General features: G+C 45.5%; 1 protein-coding gene across 9 annotated transcripts in view; it reads right to left on the reverse strand.

Annotated features, from left to right (window-relative positions):
* The window catches only part of MLPH (melanophilin), a 329,932-nt gene that overhangs the window by 45,240 nt on the left and 265,382 nt on the right, over positions 1–19,310 (reverse strand). For all 9 annotated transcript variants that reach the window (XM_029606456.1, XM_029606455.1, XM_029606454.1 and 6 more), the window contains one exon: positions 3,162–3,341. In XM_029606456.1, the coding sequence (XP_029462316.1) occupies positions 3,162–3,341 (180 nt within the window). The remainder of the gene's footprint in view (positions 1–3,161; positions 3,342–19,310) is intronic.

Below are 19,310 nucleotides of genomic sequence, written 5' to 3' on the forward strand. Positions count from 1 at the left end.
TATTAAGTCTATTAAACTATTATTCTTGAAAGTGTGTTTTTTTGCAGTGTATGCCAATATAATATATATGTTGTAAGTGATGTTTTTATTTCAGAAGATTGAACATTGAATGTCTATTTTTCTTATGCAATCTGCCTTTTTAGGGAGATTGCATAAGAAAAATAAAAGTTAAAATGTATTAACTTTTAAAAGTTAATACATTTTAAAATGGAAAAGAATGCATAAGTTTTAATTATGTGGGGAGGGGAGGGAAGGGGGAATGAAAGGCTGTAAGGTTTGTCTAGGGCATCTAATACCCTTGTATCAGCCCTAAGAGAGAGTGTGTCATGCACACAGACTCCCACCATTCACCAACCTCTCACAGCCCCAGGGGGGCAGATCCTGGAGAAGGGTGGGAGGCAGGCAATAGGGAATGGAGGAGTCCTATTTCTAGACCCAAGAGGTGGGACGGCCAAAGGCCGCCCGGCCCCATTAAACATTTCTCCAGTGCCTCCTAGTGCGGATGCCGAAGATTGAGAACAAAAAAATAATAGGCCCAAAAACTGTGTGCTTAGAGCAGTGGGCTGCAAACAAGGGAGCCAGGGTTCAAATTCTATTGCCATTCCTTGTGACCTTAGTCAAGTCACCCTCCATTGCCTTCCCCCTGCCCTCGCTCTCGGTGGTTTCACCTGCACCGTGCTAAGGGGGGGTGTCACCATTTCATCCTTCGCCTCAGGCAGCAGATTGCCTTGAGCCGCCCCTGCTGGGATCAGTGCTTTTTAATATGTATATAAATGATCTAGAAAAGGGAACGATGAGTGAGGTGATCAAATTTTCTGATGACATTATTTCGAACAGTGAAATCACAGGTGTGAGAAATTGCAGGAAGTTATTGAGAAACTAAGAGATTGGGCATCCAAATGGCAAATGAAAATTTAATGTGGACAAATGAAAGGTTATGCACATAGGGGGGTAATTTTCAAAAGGAGTTACATGCGTAAATGTAGCTACTATTGTAGCAATTTTCAAAAGCCATTTACTCAAGTAAAGTGCACTTATGTGAGTAAATCCTATAGACAAGTCAATGGCATATATTGTAGCAATTTTCAAAAACCCACTTACTCAAGTAAAGTGAATTTACTCCAGTAAACCTGGTTTTTACTCGAGTAAATGCTTTTTAAAATCAGGCCCAATGGGAAAAGTAACCCACACTGTAATTACCGTGTTTTTCGCTCCATAAGACGCACTTTTTTTCCCCCAAAAGTGGGGGGAAAATGTCTGTGCGTCTTATGGAGCGAATATTAAAAAAATCCAAAAACTAACTACAACCCCCCCCCCCCCCACCCTCCTGACCACCCCCCAGATCCTTCTCCTGGGTGGTAACTCCTATTATGGAACCTAACATCATATACCATATTTTTCGCTCCATAAGACGCACCTGACCATAAGATGCACCTAGGATTCAGTGGGGGAAAATTTAAAAAAAAATGGTGTGCTAAACCGGCTCTGTTCCCAGGCATCTGTGCGTCTTATGGAGGAAATTAGGGGAGTGCATAAAATTGTTTTTTGTCCCCATTTCATTTTCGGGTCTGGGGAGGGCCATTTCGGTCCACTCCCCAGATCAGAAACCTTTTATCGTTCTCTTTCTGAAAAAACAAACAAAAACAACCCCCCCCCCCCATCCCAACCCTTTAAATTTAATTAACTATAATCCCCCACCCTCCTGACCCCCCCCCCCCCCCAAGACCTTAGGGCTAAGGCACCATTTTGATTACCGGCAGCTGACGGCTCAAGTGCAGGAGATCGCTCCTGGACCCCCGCTGGACCACCAGGGACTTTTGGCAGGTCTTGGGGGGGTCAGGAGGGTGGGGGGTTATAGTTAATTAAATTTAAAGGGTTGGGATGGGAAAGGAGAGAGATGGAAATTGGTAAGAGAAAGATGGTGGTCTCTAGTGGCAGCAGTGGGAGAAGTAAAAGAGCAACTTGAATATTGTTCCACTATCCCTGCCAAAAGATACAGTCATATAGTTTGAGAATATTCAGAACTTTTATAATATTCTCCTGAAGCTCGATTACTGATTATAAGGAAATGGAGAAATATACTGAGTATTTTGATATTTAGAACCTGGGATAGCATAGCATTTAATATTTTAATAAATAATAATAAATAGTTTGAAACCAATATGCATCAATATTTCCATTTTTCCTGACAATTTATTCCCTCTTAAAACTGTGGGTTTTTTTCCTGTTCTTTACATCTCTACTGCAGACATGAGTCAGATTTGGACTGGTGGACCTAACTGAAATATTCTATTATTGAATGTCATAGCCCTATTTACCTTGTCCATCCCCAGATAGATCTCCAGCCCCTCTCCCCCCAGACCTCCACTCTGACTGGAACCAGCAGCAATGCTCAGCTCTCGGCCTGTGAAGGTGCACTGACTCACAGGCCCTGCACTAACTGCTGCTTCCACTCCTGCTTCCACCACTACTTTCCCATTTTGGGTGAGTGGGGAGGAGGGGGTTGATGGGGGTTGATGGGGGAATAAAGGGAGACTCTAGGTATGCTATTTAGTTTTAGTTATCATGTGGGGAGAATTTTCAAGTGTTAAAATGGAGACATACCAAGTAAATGTTTGGGAAGCACTGTTATAGAGGCTCCTCACTGCATCGATGACTGCAGAATAGAAGGAGTTAATTAAACATTTCCATCATGCACAATGACTTGCCTACCTTTTAAAATGTTTAAAAATAAAGCAGCATTAAAAACCTGGGCCTCACTCAAGTTGCTGCCTGGCACTTCTCTTCCCATTGTCTGTAGTACCGAGAGGTTGAATGTCAGCCTCAAGAAAGCCTGAGGGTAATTTTTCAGGATAGGAGAATATCAGATCCTAGAGACACAAACCACAGAATGAAGCTGTGAGGAATGGATACTGCTTGCATGCAAGGTATCTGAAAATCATGAGCATCGCTCATGTATATTGATTTTCTCAGTCTTACTTTCTGTTCTTCTAAGGCAACTCTTGCTCATGCCTGGGCTCCAGATATTGGGGCGGCAGGGCACCTTTTAGTTCAGCTAAATTTGGTACTTTGTAATTATTCCGCAATATGTGAAATTGTCATACGACTTTTAGGTTCATGCTCCAGCAGCATTTGTTTTTAGACAGTAAGAAACATGTTACCTTCTGAGCCTCATTGGGCAGGTCATCACTGGAAGAGCTCAGCACTGCTCTAGGCTCTGTCTTTTCTACCTCCTCAGATGATGTTTCTTTTTCACTGATGTTGCTGGCCAGCTCCTCCAGCTTCTTCTTCAAAGTCTCCTCCTCCAGGTCAGCACTGGTTTGAACTCCAAGACCTGGGGACTAAAGACATAGAATACAATTTATTAAAAGGCACTTCAACCTGGCTAACTTGATGGTGGATAGCTATGCCCTAATGCTGTACTTTTTTGGGTGAATATTTAAAGGGCCACGCGCATAAAAATCGGGACTTACATGTGTGGCCAGGACCTGCACGTGCCACACACATTTTCAAAAGGGCCCTGCCACGTGCATAAGTCCAGATATGCGCACATGTGCCAAGCTCTGAAAAAGAGGCAGGCCAGGGGCGTGGTCTTGGCAGGGAGGGGCAGGGCGGGGAGGGACAGAGCATCCGTAACTTGCTTCTGCTCCAGAGGAGCAGTAAGTAATAAAATAAAAAATTTAGGGACAGGTAGGTTAGGTTTAGGGGGTGGGGAGGAGAGGGGGAAAAGGGAGGAAGTATAGGTAGAGGGGCAAGAAAGTTGCCTCCCAGTCCGCTCCTTAATTGGCCATGTGCGCTTGGCCATCCGATTTTATAACATGCACACACCGGCACACGTATATTATAAAATTGGCGCGTCTATGTGCATGTGCCAGGAACTGCATGCACATGGACGCATACATGCTGCTTTGAAAATCTACCCTTTTATTTTTTTCTGTTTCAGCAAATGGCACATGCCATGGGAACTTATATTCCCTTCCTGATGGTGCTTTAGACCCAAGTGAAATCTGTCGGGGAGTTGCATGCACCTGCAGAGAATCCCTACTAAATATCAGAGGAGGTCAGAGGTCAGCTGGGTACCCAATGCTGGGAAACAAACAAATTTTCACAATTTAAAAGTTATCTTCTTTGAAGAGTTCATAGCAAAATATTTCAGGGCTTTATATTCTAAGTCCAGAAAGTTGAAATACTGTCATGAATTTTTGCTCCTAGACTTAGCCCCATTAGCAAAGACGATAGAGAAATATGAAATTGACTGCCACATTTTCGTGAATGATGTACAACTCATTATTTATATGCTAAGAATCAATTGGAGGATTGTGACAGAGTGTACCAACAACTCCCTCATTCTACCTTAAGGAGCCCGGTACAAGTATCTAAACCAGTCCTCCTTAAGGCCAAACACCACAAGGGATTCTGGGTGAAGGGAGGTTCCTTTCACCATTCCATAAGAACCCAGGCCTAGAGAGCTAGGGGAGGCTTCAGGGGAGCTGGTGGGACCTCACAGGATAGCCGTATGCTGTATGTCTACTTAATATGTGTGCCTAATGCAAGGTAAGTTATTACTTTGATTTATGCACTTTTGACAAACTGTAAATAAATAATTGCACCTTTTGTAGTATTCCTGCGGCTGAAGTCGCCCTGAATACGCTGCATGTGGTGTCAGTTCGAGGATTTTTTTGCTTCAGCAGGAAGCACAAGTGAAAACCCTCAGCCTCCAAGTTAAATAAAAAAAACCCTGTTTGCAGAGTTTTTTTTCCTGGGGCCTTCTGACTTCAGTTTCTACTATAGCAGGCCAAGGGGGCTATCCCCGCCTGAGCAGTCAGGGGTCAAGTAGTAAGTTAGGGCCGTGTGAGTTATCCATTTGGGAGCTGGCCCCAAAGGGAGATAAAATGGAGCAGGTAATACAGGTCCTGGCCACAGGAGAGCAAAATGATGTACAAACACAAATATATAAACAGCAGCGGCTACAAGACCAATTTACACATCAAGGCACAGTCGTAACTCAGCTAGCTGAGGCCTTGCAATCGGCTATGTCCAGAATACCTCTGGCACCTTTACGTTCGCATATCCTGTTTAAGATGAAGGGCGGAAAGGAGCCAGACGTCTTTCTAAAGAACTTTGAATGGACTGCCTGCCTGTTGGCTTGGCCAGAGACAAGCTGGACAACTTACTTGGCTCAGTTGCTCAGAGGCAAAAGTCAAGTGGCATTCCAGGCCACTAATCCAGATGGGAGGGCTTCCTATGAGGACATCAAGACCACTATACTACAGAGTGCGGGAGAGTCCCTAGAATACTATTGGCAGCATTCCAAAGGGTGGTCCTACAGCCCGGGGAAAGCCCCAGAAACCTCTTCCATCATTTGAAAGATGCCAGATTGAAGTGGCTCCAGCCAGAGGCACGGTCAGGATTGGAAGTGGCTCATCAAATATTCCTGGAGCAGTTCCTAGACAGTCTGGACCAGCCCATGTGGAATTGGGTCTGCCGACACACCAGGCTTACTCAGGATAGAACCCTGAAAGTGGCAGAAGCATTCCACCAGGCACAATCGATGCCTGCTGGCATAAGGGGCTTGGAGAAACAACCCATAACAGTGCCCTGGCATGGTATAGAACAGAGAACCTCAACAATGAACCTCTGAGATAGGGGGCTCGGCCTCTGTACCAGGTTCCAGATGCCAATCTCATCCACATATTTTAACTGTGGACAGAAAGGACACTTGCAAGGGATTGTCAGTATGGCCGAAGCAAACCTGGTGACCCAGCCAACGCCTGAGGAAGAAATACGCAAACTTAAAAATAACGCTCTGAAGGAGCCTGGTTTAGGTATCTAACCCAGCCCTCCTTAAAGCAGAATGCTTCAAGGGATTCTGGGTGAAAGGGTGTTCATTTCATCCTACATAAGAACCCAGGCCTAGAGAGCTAGGGGAGGCCTCAGGGGAGCTGGTAGGTCCTCACAGGATAGCCATATACTGTATGGCTACCTAATATGTTTGCCTGATGCAAGATGAGCTATTACATTGATTTATGCACTTTTCACGCACTGTAAATATATAATTGCACCCGAACCATGTTAATCAAGTTTTGTGGAATTCCTGAAACTGTTCCTGCGGCCGCAACCGGCCCGACTGCGCCACAGGGATATTACAATCTAAATAACTGTTTGGAAGCTATAGCAGGATGAATCTGCCATCATAGGTTGAAATCACCTGGAAAGCCTGCAATACTTTGGATGTCAAGAAAAGATAATTCCCTTACAGTTCTACTACAGATTTCAGGAGGCTAAAGCCAATATCCGAAGGAGTGTTAGCAGAAATTGCATCTATTGGTAGATGAGCAAGACTTGTGAGTGTTGCGCTGGAGGTGGACCCTTGGCCTGGTGCAGGACTGGTACGGCCCTCTGGTCGGACCCGGAGAGCACCTGCCACCAGGAGGCAGAGCACAGGAGGAGACAGAGGCTAGCTGGAGCTTCACCAATAGCAACCCAGGGTTCCCTCAGGTTGAGCCCTTGGTTACCCGGGCCGCTTGGTCTTAGGTGGGCCTCGCAGGATCTCCTAGAGAGGAAGCACAGAGGAGTGCCCACCACGAACAAGGGTGCGCGGTCGATGTCCAAACAAGAATGTCCAGAGGTCACAGGAGGCCAGTACAGAGAGTTCGAGTGGATGGCAAGGATCAAGGCCAGAGTAACAGTTCAGAACGGTCAGCCAAAGCAGGGATCAGTACCTGTAGTCAATCCGGAAGTAGTCAGGTCAGGCAGAGGTCAAGTTCCAGGCAGCGATCAGGAGTCGTCAGAGAACAGGCAGAGGTCAGATCCAGGCAGCAATCAAGAGTAGTCAGGAGCAAGCAATGGTCAGTACCGTGAGATCAGTCCAAAGGGTACTACCAAGGATGGAGAGACGAAGGAACAGAAGATGCTGGAACAGGAGACACTGGAAATGGAGACATAGGAGAGACGCTGGAACAGGATATGCTGTAACTGGAGACACAGGAGAGACGAAGGAACAGGAGACGCTGGAACAGGAGACACAGGAGACGCTGGAACAGGAGACGCTGGAAGGCAAACTAGAGACACCGGAGTGTACAACCCGATTGCCAAGGTGAGGAAGTGGTGTCGGACCACTTCCTTTAATGCCGCCACCAATCAGGGCATGCAGCGGAGGTGGGATCCACCCCTGGCCCTTTAAGAGATCATCCAGAGATGTGGGAATCTTGCGAGCAGCCAGCTCGTCCTTGAGGGCAGGAGACAAGCCGTCCAGATAGATTGCCCGTAGGCAGTCCTTTTGCCACCCCAGTTCTGTGGCTAGTGTCCTGAATTCCACTGTGAATTTGGTAAGCGAATGTGAGGCTTGACGGAGTGAAGAAGCTGATGACCCGCAACCACCTGTCGGCTGGGATCTTTATAGGTCCGCTTGAAAACGCTCCCAGAGTGGGGAAGCCCATGCCAGGGCTTTCCCTTCAAGGCATGAGAGGATGAAGGTAATCTTGGTGGTCTCACTTGGTAACAATGCAGGCTGCAGTGCAAATTGCATAAAGCACTGATTGATGAAGCCTCGGCAGAGGCGCAGATCCCCGTTGAAACAGGGTGGAGCTGGAAGGGCCAGTGATGCCCGTGGAGGTGGGGTTTGAGACCAACACTCAGAATTGGCCATAACAGTCTCCTGTAGCTGAGACCATAGTCTCTCCACGGATGAAGCTAACGCTTCTAGTGTTCGCTGTTGTTCTCGGACATGAGCGGCTAGGCCAGGAATGGCCTGCAAGACGGGAGACTCCACTGAGTCCATGGCCTTGGCAACCTGTTGCGCTGGAGGTAGACCCTTGGCCTGGTGCAGGATTGGTACGCCCTCCGGTTGAACCCGGAGAGCACCTTCCATCAGGAGGCAGAGCACAGGAGGAGACAGAGGCTAGCTGGAGCTTCACCAATAGCAACCCAGGGTTCCCTCAGGTTGAGCCCTTGGTTACCCAGGCCGCCTGGTCTTAGGTGGGCCTCGCAGGATCTCCTAGAGAGGAAGCACAGAAGAGTGCCCACCACGAACAAGGGTGCATGGTCGATGTCCAAACAAGAATGTCCAGAGCTCACAGGAGGGCAGAACAGAGTCCGAGTGGATAGTGAGGAACAAGACCAGAGTAATAGTTCAGAATGGTCAGCCGAAGCAGGGGTCGGTACCTGTAGTCAATCTGGAATTAGTCAGGTCAGGCAGAGGTCACGTTCCAGGCAGCGATCAGGAGTAGTCAGTGGTCAGGCAGAGGTCGGTTCCAGGCAGCAATCAAGAGTAGTCAGGAGCAAGCAATGGTCAGTACCGTGAGATCAGTCCGAAGGGTACTACCAGGGATGGAGAGACGAAGGAACAGAAGACGCTGGAACTGGAGGAACTGGAGATGCTGGAACAGGAGACACAGGAGACGCTGGAACAAGAGACACTGGAACAGGAGACACCGGAAGGCAAACTAGAGACATCGGAGTGTACAACCCAATTGCCAAGGCGAGGAAGTGGTGTCAGACCACTTCCTTTAATGCAGCCATCAATCAGAGGATGCCGCCGAGGTGGGATCTGCCCCTGGCCCTTTAAGAGGCTGGGCGGTCCGCATGCGTGCACACCTAGGGGCAGGGCTGATGCCACGGAGGACGCCGAGCCCCGCCGTGAGGCCTGGACGGGAGACTGAGCGAGGGGGAGCCGGGAACGCCGCAAACTGGCTGCAGAGTGTGAGAGCCCGGAGTTCGTGGACGAACGAGAAAGGTGAGCAGGCCCGGCCGCAGAGCAGACGCGGCTGGGAAGCGCAACAGTTGGATTCCTGCTTACTCTCTCCATCTCACACCCTCCTCAGTCACATTTTTTGATGTATAGACTGCTAAACCCAATAGATGGACATTGTTTTCATGCTAGGTGTCAATGAGGGATTTATATCATGTAAATAACCCTAATTTTAGTAACTGACTGATTTTAGTCCTACTGCAAGTCACTGACAAGCTAACATAAAACAAAACTAAATCTGATTAAGCATACCTACTCTTTAAGCAGCTTTAAATAACTTTAGTAACTGAACAACATTAAGATGCAGGCAATGGTCAAGCAACAAAATGGGGGCTGTCCAGCTTTTATACTGGGTGCCACTGGATGATCCAGGAAACTACAGACTGCTGAGCCTGACATCAGTTTCAAGCTAAATGGTTGAAACTATTATAAAGAACAAAATTACTGAATATATAGATAGTCATAGTTTAATGAGACAACGTCAACATGGATTTAGTCAAGAGAAGTCTTGCTTCATTCATCTGTTACATTTTTTTTGAAGGCCTGAATAAACATGTAGATAAAGGTGAGCCAGTTGATATAGTGTAAGCATTTAACAAAGTATTTCATGAGAGACTCTTGAGGAGATTAAAATGTCATGGGAAAGGAGACGGTGTTTTATTGTGGATTAAGAACAGGCTTAATCAATTTTTTTCAATGGGAAATAGTGAATAGTGAAGTGCCCCAGGGATCTGTACTAGGACAACTGCTTTTTAACCATGCACCATATGTTTTTAACATATTTATAAATGATCCAGAGATGGGAAAATGAGTGCGGTGATCAAATTTGCTGATATAAAATTATTCAGAGTTGTTAAATCACAAAAGAATTGTGAGACATTGCAAGAGAATCTTGTGAGACTGGGCATCTAAATGGCAGATTCGATCATTAGGAATGTAGATAGCTGGAAGGCTAGCGAGCATGAGGATCGCTTGGTAGCTTAACCAGGGTGGAACCTAGCTGCTGGCACTAACGTTTAAAAAGGAGATAGATCAGCTTTTAAACTAGATAATTGAGGAAAGCTGATAGTCACTCAGATGCGCATGGTTCATACGGAGGAATCTTCAAAGAATTCCAGCAAGAATATCCCGATGGAGAGGCTTTAGTAATGGTTGAAGCAGCCTGGATGGATTTAAATAAAGAGAACGTAGATATGAATGACTTCAAACGTTCTGTATCATCTGCTAATAAGCAAGCTGTGAATACAAATAAAAATTGAAACACAAATAAAAAATATACTTTAAAAGGTCTGTATAATGAATGCCAGAAATCTGAGAAATAAGATTGAAGAGTTAGAATGTATGGCACTCAATGACAATATAGGCATAATAGGTATCGCAGAGATTGGTACAAATTATATTGACATAACAAGGTAGATCAAATTGGGGGGTGGGACCCATGTATGGAATAATGAAAGATTCTATGGTAAAGAGTCTACATCTGTCCGTGGCAGGAAAAAGGATCCTAAGTGAGAAATTCAGATCATATGTCATCAGGCTGGCAGGAGGAATCAATGGAATTGGAATGTCATTCCTAACAAATACAAATACACAGGAAGTGGGTGGAGAAAAGATAGTCTATTCATTTTTATTTATTTAATTTTAAAACTTGTATATGTCTCCTACATCCACAGTTCTAGGCTGCTGGTGGGTCTACTGAAGGACCTTTTCAATATATTCTTGGAGACAGGAGTGGTGCTACAAGATTGGAGAAGGGTTATTGTGCTCCTGTTTCAAAAAAAGAGGTACCAGAAAGGAGACTGGAAACTGGTTGCTGGTTAGCCTTACCTTGGTGGTGGGAAAATTAATGGAGACTCTGCTGAAGGAAAGGATAGTGAGCTATCTACAACCCAGTGGAATGCAGGATCCAAGGCAACATGGTTTTGCCAAAGGGAAGGTAGTTTCAAAATAATCTGATTGATTTTTTGATTGGATGACTAAAGAATTAGATCAAGAACGAGCACTTGTTGAAATTCACCTGGATTTCAGCAAAGCTTTTGATACGGTCCCGCATTGGAGAATCATGAATATAAAAGCCTAGGAGTGGGTCCCAAAGTAGTGGTATGGATTACAGATTGGTTGACTGACAGACAACAGCGAGTAGTGGTAAATAGAGCCTACTCTGAGGAGATAAGTGTGATAGAAGGAGAGTCTCAAGGGTTAGCTCTGGGGCCAGTTCTGTTCAATGTCTTTACAAGTGATATTGTGGCAGAGTTAAAAGGTAAAGTTTGTCTTTTTTGTGGATGACATGAAGATCTGTAACTGACAGGATGCACCTGGCAGATCAGAGAGAGAATGAGAAACAATCTAAGCAAGCTCGAGGAGTGGACAAAGATTTCCTTGATGTAGTCCTTGATGTAGTCAGACATGGCCTAAATTTCTGGGACTGACAAGGGGTAGACCTGGCCTTGAGAAGGAACCTTGCCAGGAAGGAGATCAATTGTGGAATCATAGGATCTATGGGGTAGTAGGTTCATTTCTGCTGAATACATCAATGTACGCTGCATAGACTTGTAGAACTGCAGGCGGTATGGGAAGTGTAGCTAGGGTGACAGTCAATGGAGATAAAATTTGTTGTAGACCAAAAGCATGTGAAACCTCACTGGGCAATCTCAGCTGATCTCCAGTCAACTGTTGAGTTGTGTTCCTGAAGCTATGGTAATCCCCATATAACATAGTTCACTGACTTGGGCAGGATGAAGGAGGAGATCTGTTCCTTATGCAAGGCTCCCCCCGATTGTACAGTCAGAGGAGCAGTAGTCATTTGTAAACTCCTGAATAGGGGCTCTCCATAGATGCAGGAGATAGTAACCGGGTTGGGGGAGGGGGGGGTTCAACCAGACAATGGGGAAATTGTGTTTCTGCACCAGGTCCTCTTCAATGAAATTCCCGGGGACTCCTGAATCTATAAATGCCTCCATGAAGATCTCCTTGGTCTCAATCTTCAGTAGGGGTGGAACAAATAGTTGTGGGGAGGAGGGTTACAGGAGTGAACTAGGTCTGCCTCCCCTACCAGGTCTAGGTTCAGGGAGTTTTCCAGCTTCTGTGGGTGCTGAGTGGCATAGTGACCCATGCTAGCACAATACAGGCAGAGGTTATGCTGTTGGCATTTCCATGTCTCTTCTTCAGAGAGTTTGTCTACCAAACTGCATAGGCTCCTTTACAACTAAAGGTGAAACATGCTTCCTGGAAGGAGGCACGAGCAGTCATTGAACCCTAGGAGTTAGTTTCAAGTGTCTGCGATAGGAATCCTTCTCTCAAGTGCATTCCTGGAACCTCACATTTGATTTTAAGTCATAGGGCAATGAAGTTGCCTAGTCCTGTGGGGATGTCTCTACCTGACAATTCATCCTTAATCTGGTCAACAATGCCATACCATAAAATGGCCACCAGGTTTTCTTGATTCTACCTTAGCTCCAAAGCCAGGGTCCAGAAATAGATGGCATAATCGCCCACAGATTTGTGGCCCTGGCAAATGCGAATGAGGAGGAGGAGCATCCCAACTCACTGAAAACACTATGGAACTAGTCAAGGAATGTCTCATGATTCCCCATAAGCTCATTTTGTTCCCACAGAGGGGAAGCCCAATCCAGGGGTGGTCTAGAAAGCAGGAACAGAGTAAACATCACTTGATCCGATCTTCAGGAAAGCACACTACTTGTAGCTTGAAATGCATCAAGCACTGGTTCATAAACCCACAGCAGCCTTGGGGGTCACCATTGTACCTGGGTGGCGATGTGAGGTGTAAAACTGAAACTGGCATATGTACCACTACTGGAGGATGTGGTGTGAGAGGTCACTGGTGGCGCCTGGCCCTGTAGAGCCTCCAGAAGCAGGCTCAGACCATGGAGTAATGTTAGATGAGTTAACTGGTCTTGCTGCTTCAGCACTATGAGGTCAGTCCCGGAGCAGCCTGAGATGAAGGAGAGTTCATCAGACCCATTGCCTCAGCAATCTGGCACAGCATATAGGTTCTTTGGGCTGTGGCCGTAGTTGATACTGACAGCATACAGGTGTGGCTGGGCTCACGCTGATTGCAGGTAGACACGCTCCGGGCTGGGACTGAGAAGAAAGCTTCAACCATACGAGTCTCTTCCCCTGTAGGTTGAGCCCTTGGGTTTTGAGGCCTGCAGCACTTAGGCAAGTGTCCAGAGTCAGGGACTGGAACACGGGTCAAGACAGGCAGCAGACAGATGGTGTCAGAGTTCAGGCAAACAGTTCAGGGTAGGTGGCAATCAAGCAGGGTCAGTAAAACAGACAAGAGATCAGGCAATGAGAGATCAGGCTGAGAGACTGGATGGCAGGGAAAGACAGGAGTGAGGACAAGGACAAGACAAGGTAAAGTCAAGGACTGGGATAAGGCAAGAAGAAGACAAAGCAAAAGCATCGACTGAAACAAGAAATGGAAAAGACAAGGCAAGGCAAGGCTGGAACAAGGCAAGGAAACGACAGGATCTGAAGCAATGTGCACTGCAGGAGCAGGATGACCTGTTCCTGAGGTGCTGGCTGGTTGCAAAGAACTTCCTAATAAACTCATAGAGGATGTGATGTCATCAGCCAGTACCACAGAAATTCCTAGCTGGAAGACCTAAAAAATGAGTTCAGAGTTACAGGAAGTTCAACCATATTCTTTGGATGTAGGATGATGCCAGAGGCTCTTGAGATTAGAGGTGAAAGGCATTACAAAAGGTGAGTTGAAAGAGGCTATTTTAGCCAAAAGAACTTCTTTCAAAAATTGGATTGGTAGGAGCAATGGATGGCCGGCGCCATCTTGTGCTCCTACCATGTGACAGGGGCTGACCAATGGCACCGGTAGCCCCTGTGACATAGTGAGGGCAAAGGCTATCGGCGTCATTTTGATTACTGGCAGCCGACGGCCCAAGTGCAGGAGATTGCTCCCGGACCCCCGCTGGACCACCAGGGACTTTTGGCAAGTCTTGGGGGACCCTCCTGACCCCCACAAGACTGGCCATCCATTGCTCCTACCATGTGCAGGGGCTGACCAATGGCACCGGTAGCCCCTGTGACATAGTAGGTTAAAGGCTATCAGCACTATTTTGAATACTGGCAGCCGAGGGCGTGAGTGCAGGAGATGGCTCCCGGACCCCCCGCTGGATCACCAGGGAGTTTTGGTAAGTCTTGGGGGGGTCAGGAGGGTGGGGGGTTTGTTTAAATTAGACGGCCGAATAATTTGGCGAAGATTTGTTGTATTCGTGGGGAATCGCGATACGTTTCGCTTCCCCATGAATACAACGAATATGGCCCTATACGTTGCGGATTAGAAATATGTAGGAAACGTAGGAAGCACTAATAAATATTTTAAAAATATTTCCGAAGCAGGAAGCCTATGAGGGAGTTAGTTGGGCCATTAGATGACTGAGGTATTAAGGGGGCACTTAGGGAAGATTCTTTGCTTCGGTGTTTACTGAAGAGGCTGTTAGGGAGATCCTTGTGCTGGAAACTATTTTCAATGGTGATAATTCACAAGAAGTGATACAAATCACTGTGAAGCTGGAAGATGTAATAAGACAGACTGACAAACTAAAGAGTAGCAAATTGCCTAGACTTGCTGTTATACACCCCAGAGTTCTGAAAGAACTAAAAAATATAATTGAAGATCTGTTTCTGGTAATTTGTAAACTATTGTTGGGATCATCTACCATGCCACATGCCAGAAGACTGGAGGGTGGTCAATATAACCCTGATATTTAAAAAGGGCTTTAGGGTTGATCAGAGAAACTATAAACCAGTGAGTCTGACTTCAATACCTGGAAAAATTGTGAAAACTGTTCTAAAGAACAAAATTGCAAAACATATAGAAAGGCGTGGTTTAATGGGACACAGCATGGATTTAAAACAAGGGAAATCTTGCCTCACCAATCTGCTACATTTTTTTAAATGGGGTAATAAATATGTGGATAATGGTGAGCCAGTGGATGTAATATATTTGGATTTTCAGAAGGCATTTAACATAGTGCCCCATGAAAGAATCCTGAGAAAATTAAAAAATCATGGGATAAGAGGCAATCTCCTGTTGTGGATTTGCAGAAAGACTAAATGAATTCATTGCTTCCGTGTTTACTAATGAGGATGTTGGGGAGATACCAGTACCGGAGATGGTTTTCAGGGGTGATGAGTCAGACGAACTGAACGAAATGACTGTGAACCTGGAAGATGTAGTAGGCCAGATTGACAAACTAAAGAGTAGCAAATCACCTGGACCAGATGGTATGCATCCTAGGGTACTGAAGGAACTAAAAAATGAAATTTCTGATTAGTTAAAATGTGTAACCTATCATTAAAATCATCCATTGTACCTGAAGACTGGCCTTTAGTTTTCTTAGAAGTCTCTCATAAGGGACTTTGTCAAACGCCTTCTGAAAATCCACATACACTACATCTACCGGTTCACCTTTATCCACATGTTTATTAACTCCTTCAAAAAAATGAAGCAGATTTGTTAGGCAAGATTTCACTTGGGTAAATCCATGTTGGCTGAGTTCCATTAAACCATGTATTTCTATATGCTCTACGATTTTGATCTTTTGAACAGTTTTCTCTATTTTTCCCGGTACTGAAGTCAGACTCACTGGCATATATTTTCCCAGATCGCCCCTGGAGCCCTTTTTAAATATTGGGGTTACATTAGCCACCCTCCAGTCTTCAGGTATAATGGATGATTTTAATAATAGGTTACAAATTTTAACTAATAGATCAGAAATTTCATTTTTGAGTTCCTTCAGTACCCTAGGATGCAAACCATCCAGTCCATGCATTTGAAGTGCAGTAACCCAAAGCAGCTGTACATGATTGAGGAGAAGTGAAGAAAGATTGATATGCATGGCAAAGCAATTTAACAAGGTGGTGACTAAGGCCAGAAGGATGCTCAGATGCATTGAGAAAGGCATAACCAACAGAAAAAAATAAATATTGCCCCTGTTCTGGTCATTGCTGAGGCCTCAGCTAGAGCACTGTGCTCAGTTCTGGAGACCATATCTCAAAAAAGACAGGATAGAAGTGGTCCAAGGAAAGAAAATCAGAATGTTGTAGGGACTGCAACGAAAGCCAAATGAGATGAGGCTGAAGGACCTAAATATGTATACCCTGAAGGAGAGGAGAGATAGAGGAGATATAAACTTTAATGTGCATCAATACCTGAAAACATCAATACCTGAAAAGATTAACAAAAAAGTGACTCTAAGAATTAATGACAGAGAGGTCCAGCGTTGGCTGCATTGATCAACCAGACAATGTTTACCAGTTTGCTGAAACCCCTTCACTACCTCTATCATTGTACCAATATCTTGGTTTATATTGCTATCTACTGGAGCTAGAATATTTTAAAACAGTGGTGTTGATATCATTTTTCTAGATCATTGTCTCCCTTTATTCATATTTGATTATTTGAGCAAGCATAGCATTTTTTAAAAATTGTGGATGGTACTTTTTGGCTGTAGGTCCCTTAATTTACCCTCTAGATCCTAAGGTCTGAAAGTGGATGCTGTGCTGTGTGCCGTTACCAAGAAAACTACGATTCCAGTGGAAGGTGCAGCAGCTTTTGAAGGATGCTCAGGATAGAAAGATTGAAGCTATCCTAAAGTAAGCCTTAGAGGTGATGGTTATGAATTTGCAAATGTCTTCTGCGGTAGCACAGATAAGTTTACGTTTGACTCACATCGCCTAGAAGGTACTAGGTGAAAATGCTCCTCACAGCTATGAGTGGCTTTTTTGGCAGATGCAGGCTATGATTTGGCATGCACCCCTAGCTTGAGGAGTTGCATTGGTAATAGCATCTCAATCCCTCCTGAGGTTGTGCAGCAGGTTAGCTAATACTATTTCTAAGTCAGACTTGACCAAGTTGCTTTACAAAGGCCAACTTTTGTTTGGGGTACAGTTGGAAAACATGGCAAATTGATTGGTAGACTTCAAGATTCCACACTTGCCTCTTTTTCTCTAGGTGTCTGTTTTCAGGATTCTTGTAGATTTTGCTCCTCCAGAGGTTCAGGAACGCAGAAGTCTTGGTCTTTTGGGAGGAATCAGTCTTTTTTGGATAAAGACGGGAAAGGATGAAAACTCCTGGTTCCGGAACTTCCTGTTACTCGAAATGAGGCTTTGTGGGACCATTTTCTGATTCCGGGGACAGATGTCTGGCTCAGGTGGATCCATATTATCTCAGACCAGTGGATCCTGGATTTGGTGAGATACGATTATGCCCTGGTGTTTTGCCTGTTTCCTTCCCTGTGCAACTCAGAAAACGAGAGAGCTTCTTTTCAAGCCACTCTGCAGTGGTTACTCTAACTAAAGGCTGTAATTTATATCCCAGTCGGACAGGAAAGTACGGGACAATATTCCATTTATTTTGTAGTACCCATTTTGGATTTAAAAAGGGGGAGTCAAGTTCTTGCAGATGACTTGCTTCAGAATGGAAACTTTACATTCAGGAATTTTGGTGGTGTAGCAGGGAGAGTTTCTCATCTCTTGATCTGATGGAAGCCCATTTGTATATTACTTTATGGAAAGAACAGTGCTTTCTGCACTTTGCGGCGCTTGATCAGCAGTACCATTCGGGTTGTGTATTGTGCCAAGAACGTTTTCTAAAGTAATGGTGGTGGTAGCATTAGCCACCTTGCACAAGGAAGGCATCTTGGACATCTATATCTAGATGATTGGTTGATCTGGGCCAAGTCAGTGGGGGAAACTTGTTGTATCTTGCAGGGTGGTTCAGCCCCTGTAGGAGCTAGGTTGGGTAACAAATCTAGCCAAAAGCAAGCTTCAACCAAATCAGCCACTGGAGTATTTGGGAGGCAGGTTTCTATATGGCTCAAGACAAGGTATTCCTTAGTTTTGGGGTACTTGCCAGGTTTTTATGACCTGGATTGGCCACTGTTGGAAACAGGATGCTGGGCTTGATGGACCCTTGTTCTGACCCAGTATGGCAATTTCTTATGTTCTTAAGGGGATAATATGCAAGGAGCGCCAGATACAAACCTTAACAATAACCTGCTGCTCTAACCACTAGGCTACTCCTCCACTCCACATGTCATGTAGTGGGACAATCTGGATCTTCACCTTTTCCAGTCACCTCCCCTGCAGGTTGAGCCCTTGGGTTCTGGTGACCAGCCAGACTTAGGCGGGTCCCTAGGGTGAAGAAGATAACTAAAGTCCAAAAGCACATTGAGATAAGGGCAGGCAGTTGAAGAATGGAGTCAGGAACAGGCTAAAGTCGAGACAGGTAGCTAGCAAAAGTGGTCAGGTTCAGGCAAAGGATCAGGTCTAGGTAGCAAGCAATTGTGGTCGGGTCCAGGAAAGAGGTCGGGTCCAGGTGGCAAGCAGTCGTGGTCAGATCCAAGCAAGAAGTCAAGATCTGGAGAGCCACGCCAAGAGTGGATGTAGACACATGGAAGACACTGGACAAGACAGGCAGGTCGGGCAAGGCTGGATGAGGAAAGCATGGCAAGGCTGGACGAGGCAAGGATCACAGACATGAATAAGGAACCACATGCAGGAGCAATACATACTACTCAGGAGTAGGAGACCAGTTGCTGAGGCATCTGAGGGGCATCTACAGCAACCTTAAATACCAGCAGTGTCCAACGTCATTGGTAGCTTGAGCTTGTATGTCACAGGACCCAGTTATCGTGCGATGGGCCCACAACTCACGGTGCAAACTTCAGAGATGGCATTTTCAGTCAAAAACACTTTTATGTTGAGGAAAACTAAGCTTCCTGGGCTAAGTTGAGGTGCAGGACAGGGTTTCTTGTCAGCTCTAGAAGATGTGTCTTCTGCCACAAATCCTGGAGTTCCTGTCCAACCAGGTTGGATGCTGGGCAATAATCAGAGACCGGGACAGGTCTAGGTATAGGGGGGTTGAGTCCGTATACCATGAGGAAGGGCGATGACCCTGTGGAACTGCTCACGTGGTTAATATGTGAAAATTCAGCCCATGGGAGAAGAGAAGCCCAGTTATCCTCCTGCTGATTTGCATAGGCTCATAGAAAGGCTTAGAGGCTTTGATGTACCCACTCGGTTTGACCATTGCTTTGGGGATGATATGCAGAGGTGAAATGAAACATAATGCCAAACTTTTTGTACAAGCCTTTCCAGAATCAGGTTGTGAACTGGACTCCCCGGTCCAATAGGATGTGAAGTGGAAGTCCGTGCAGACAGAAGATGTGTTGGGCAAAGAGTTTTGCCAGTTCAGGTGTGGATGGGAGGCCCAGGAACAGTGTGAAATGAGCCATCTTAGAAAATCTATCCACTATCACCTATATGGTGGTGTTGCTGCCAAAGAGGGGAAGGTCAATGACAAAGTCAGTGGCCAAGGGTGTCCAGGGTTCTCTGGGGGTTGGCAGTAGCTGAAACAACCCCCAGGGTAATGCTTGTACACTTTTATTCATGGCACACATGAGGCAGGACTCTACATAATGCTTCATGTCGGTCTTCATCTGGGGCCAGCAGTAGTGTCGCACAATTAATTCCAAGGTTTATTTATTTATTTATTTATTTTTTGGTTTTTATATAC

Source organism: Rhinatrema bivittatum, chromosome 6, assembly GCF_901001135.1.
Source record: "Rhinatrema bivittatum chromosome 6, aRhiBiv1.1, whole genome shotgun sequence".
Taxonomy (NCBI): domain Eukaryota; kingdom Metazoa; phylum Chordata; class Amphibia; order Gymnophiona; family Rhinatrematidae; genus Rhinatrema; species Rhinatrema bivittatum.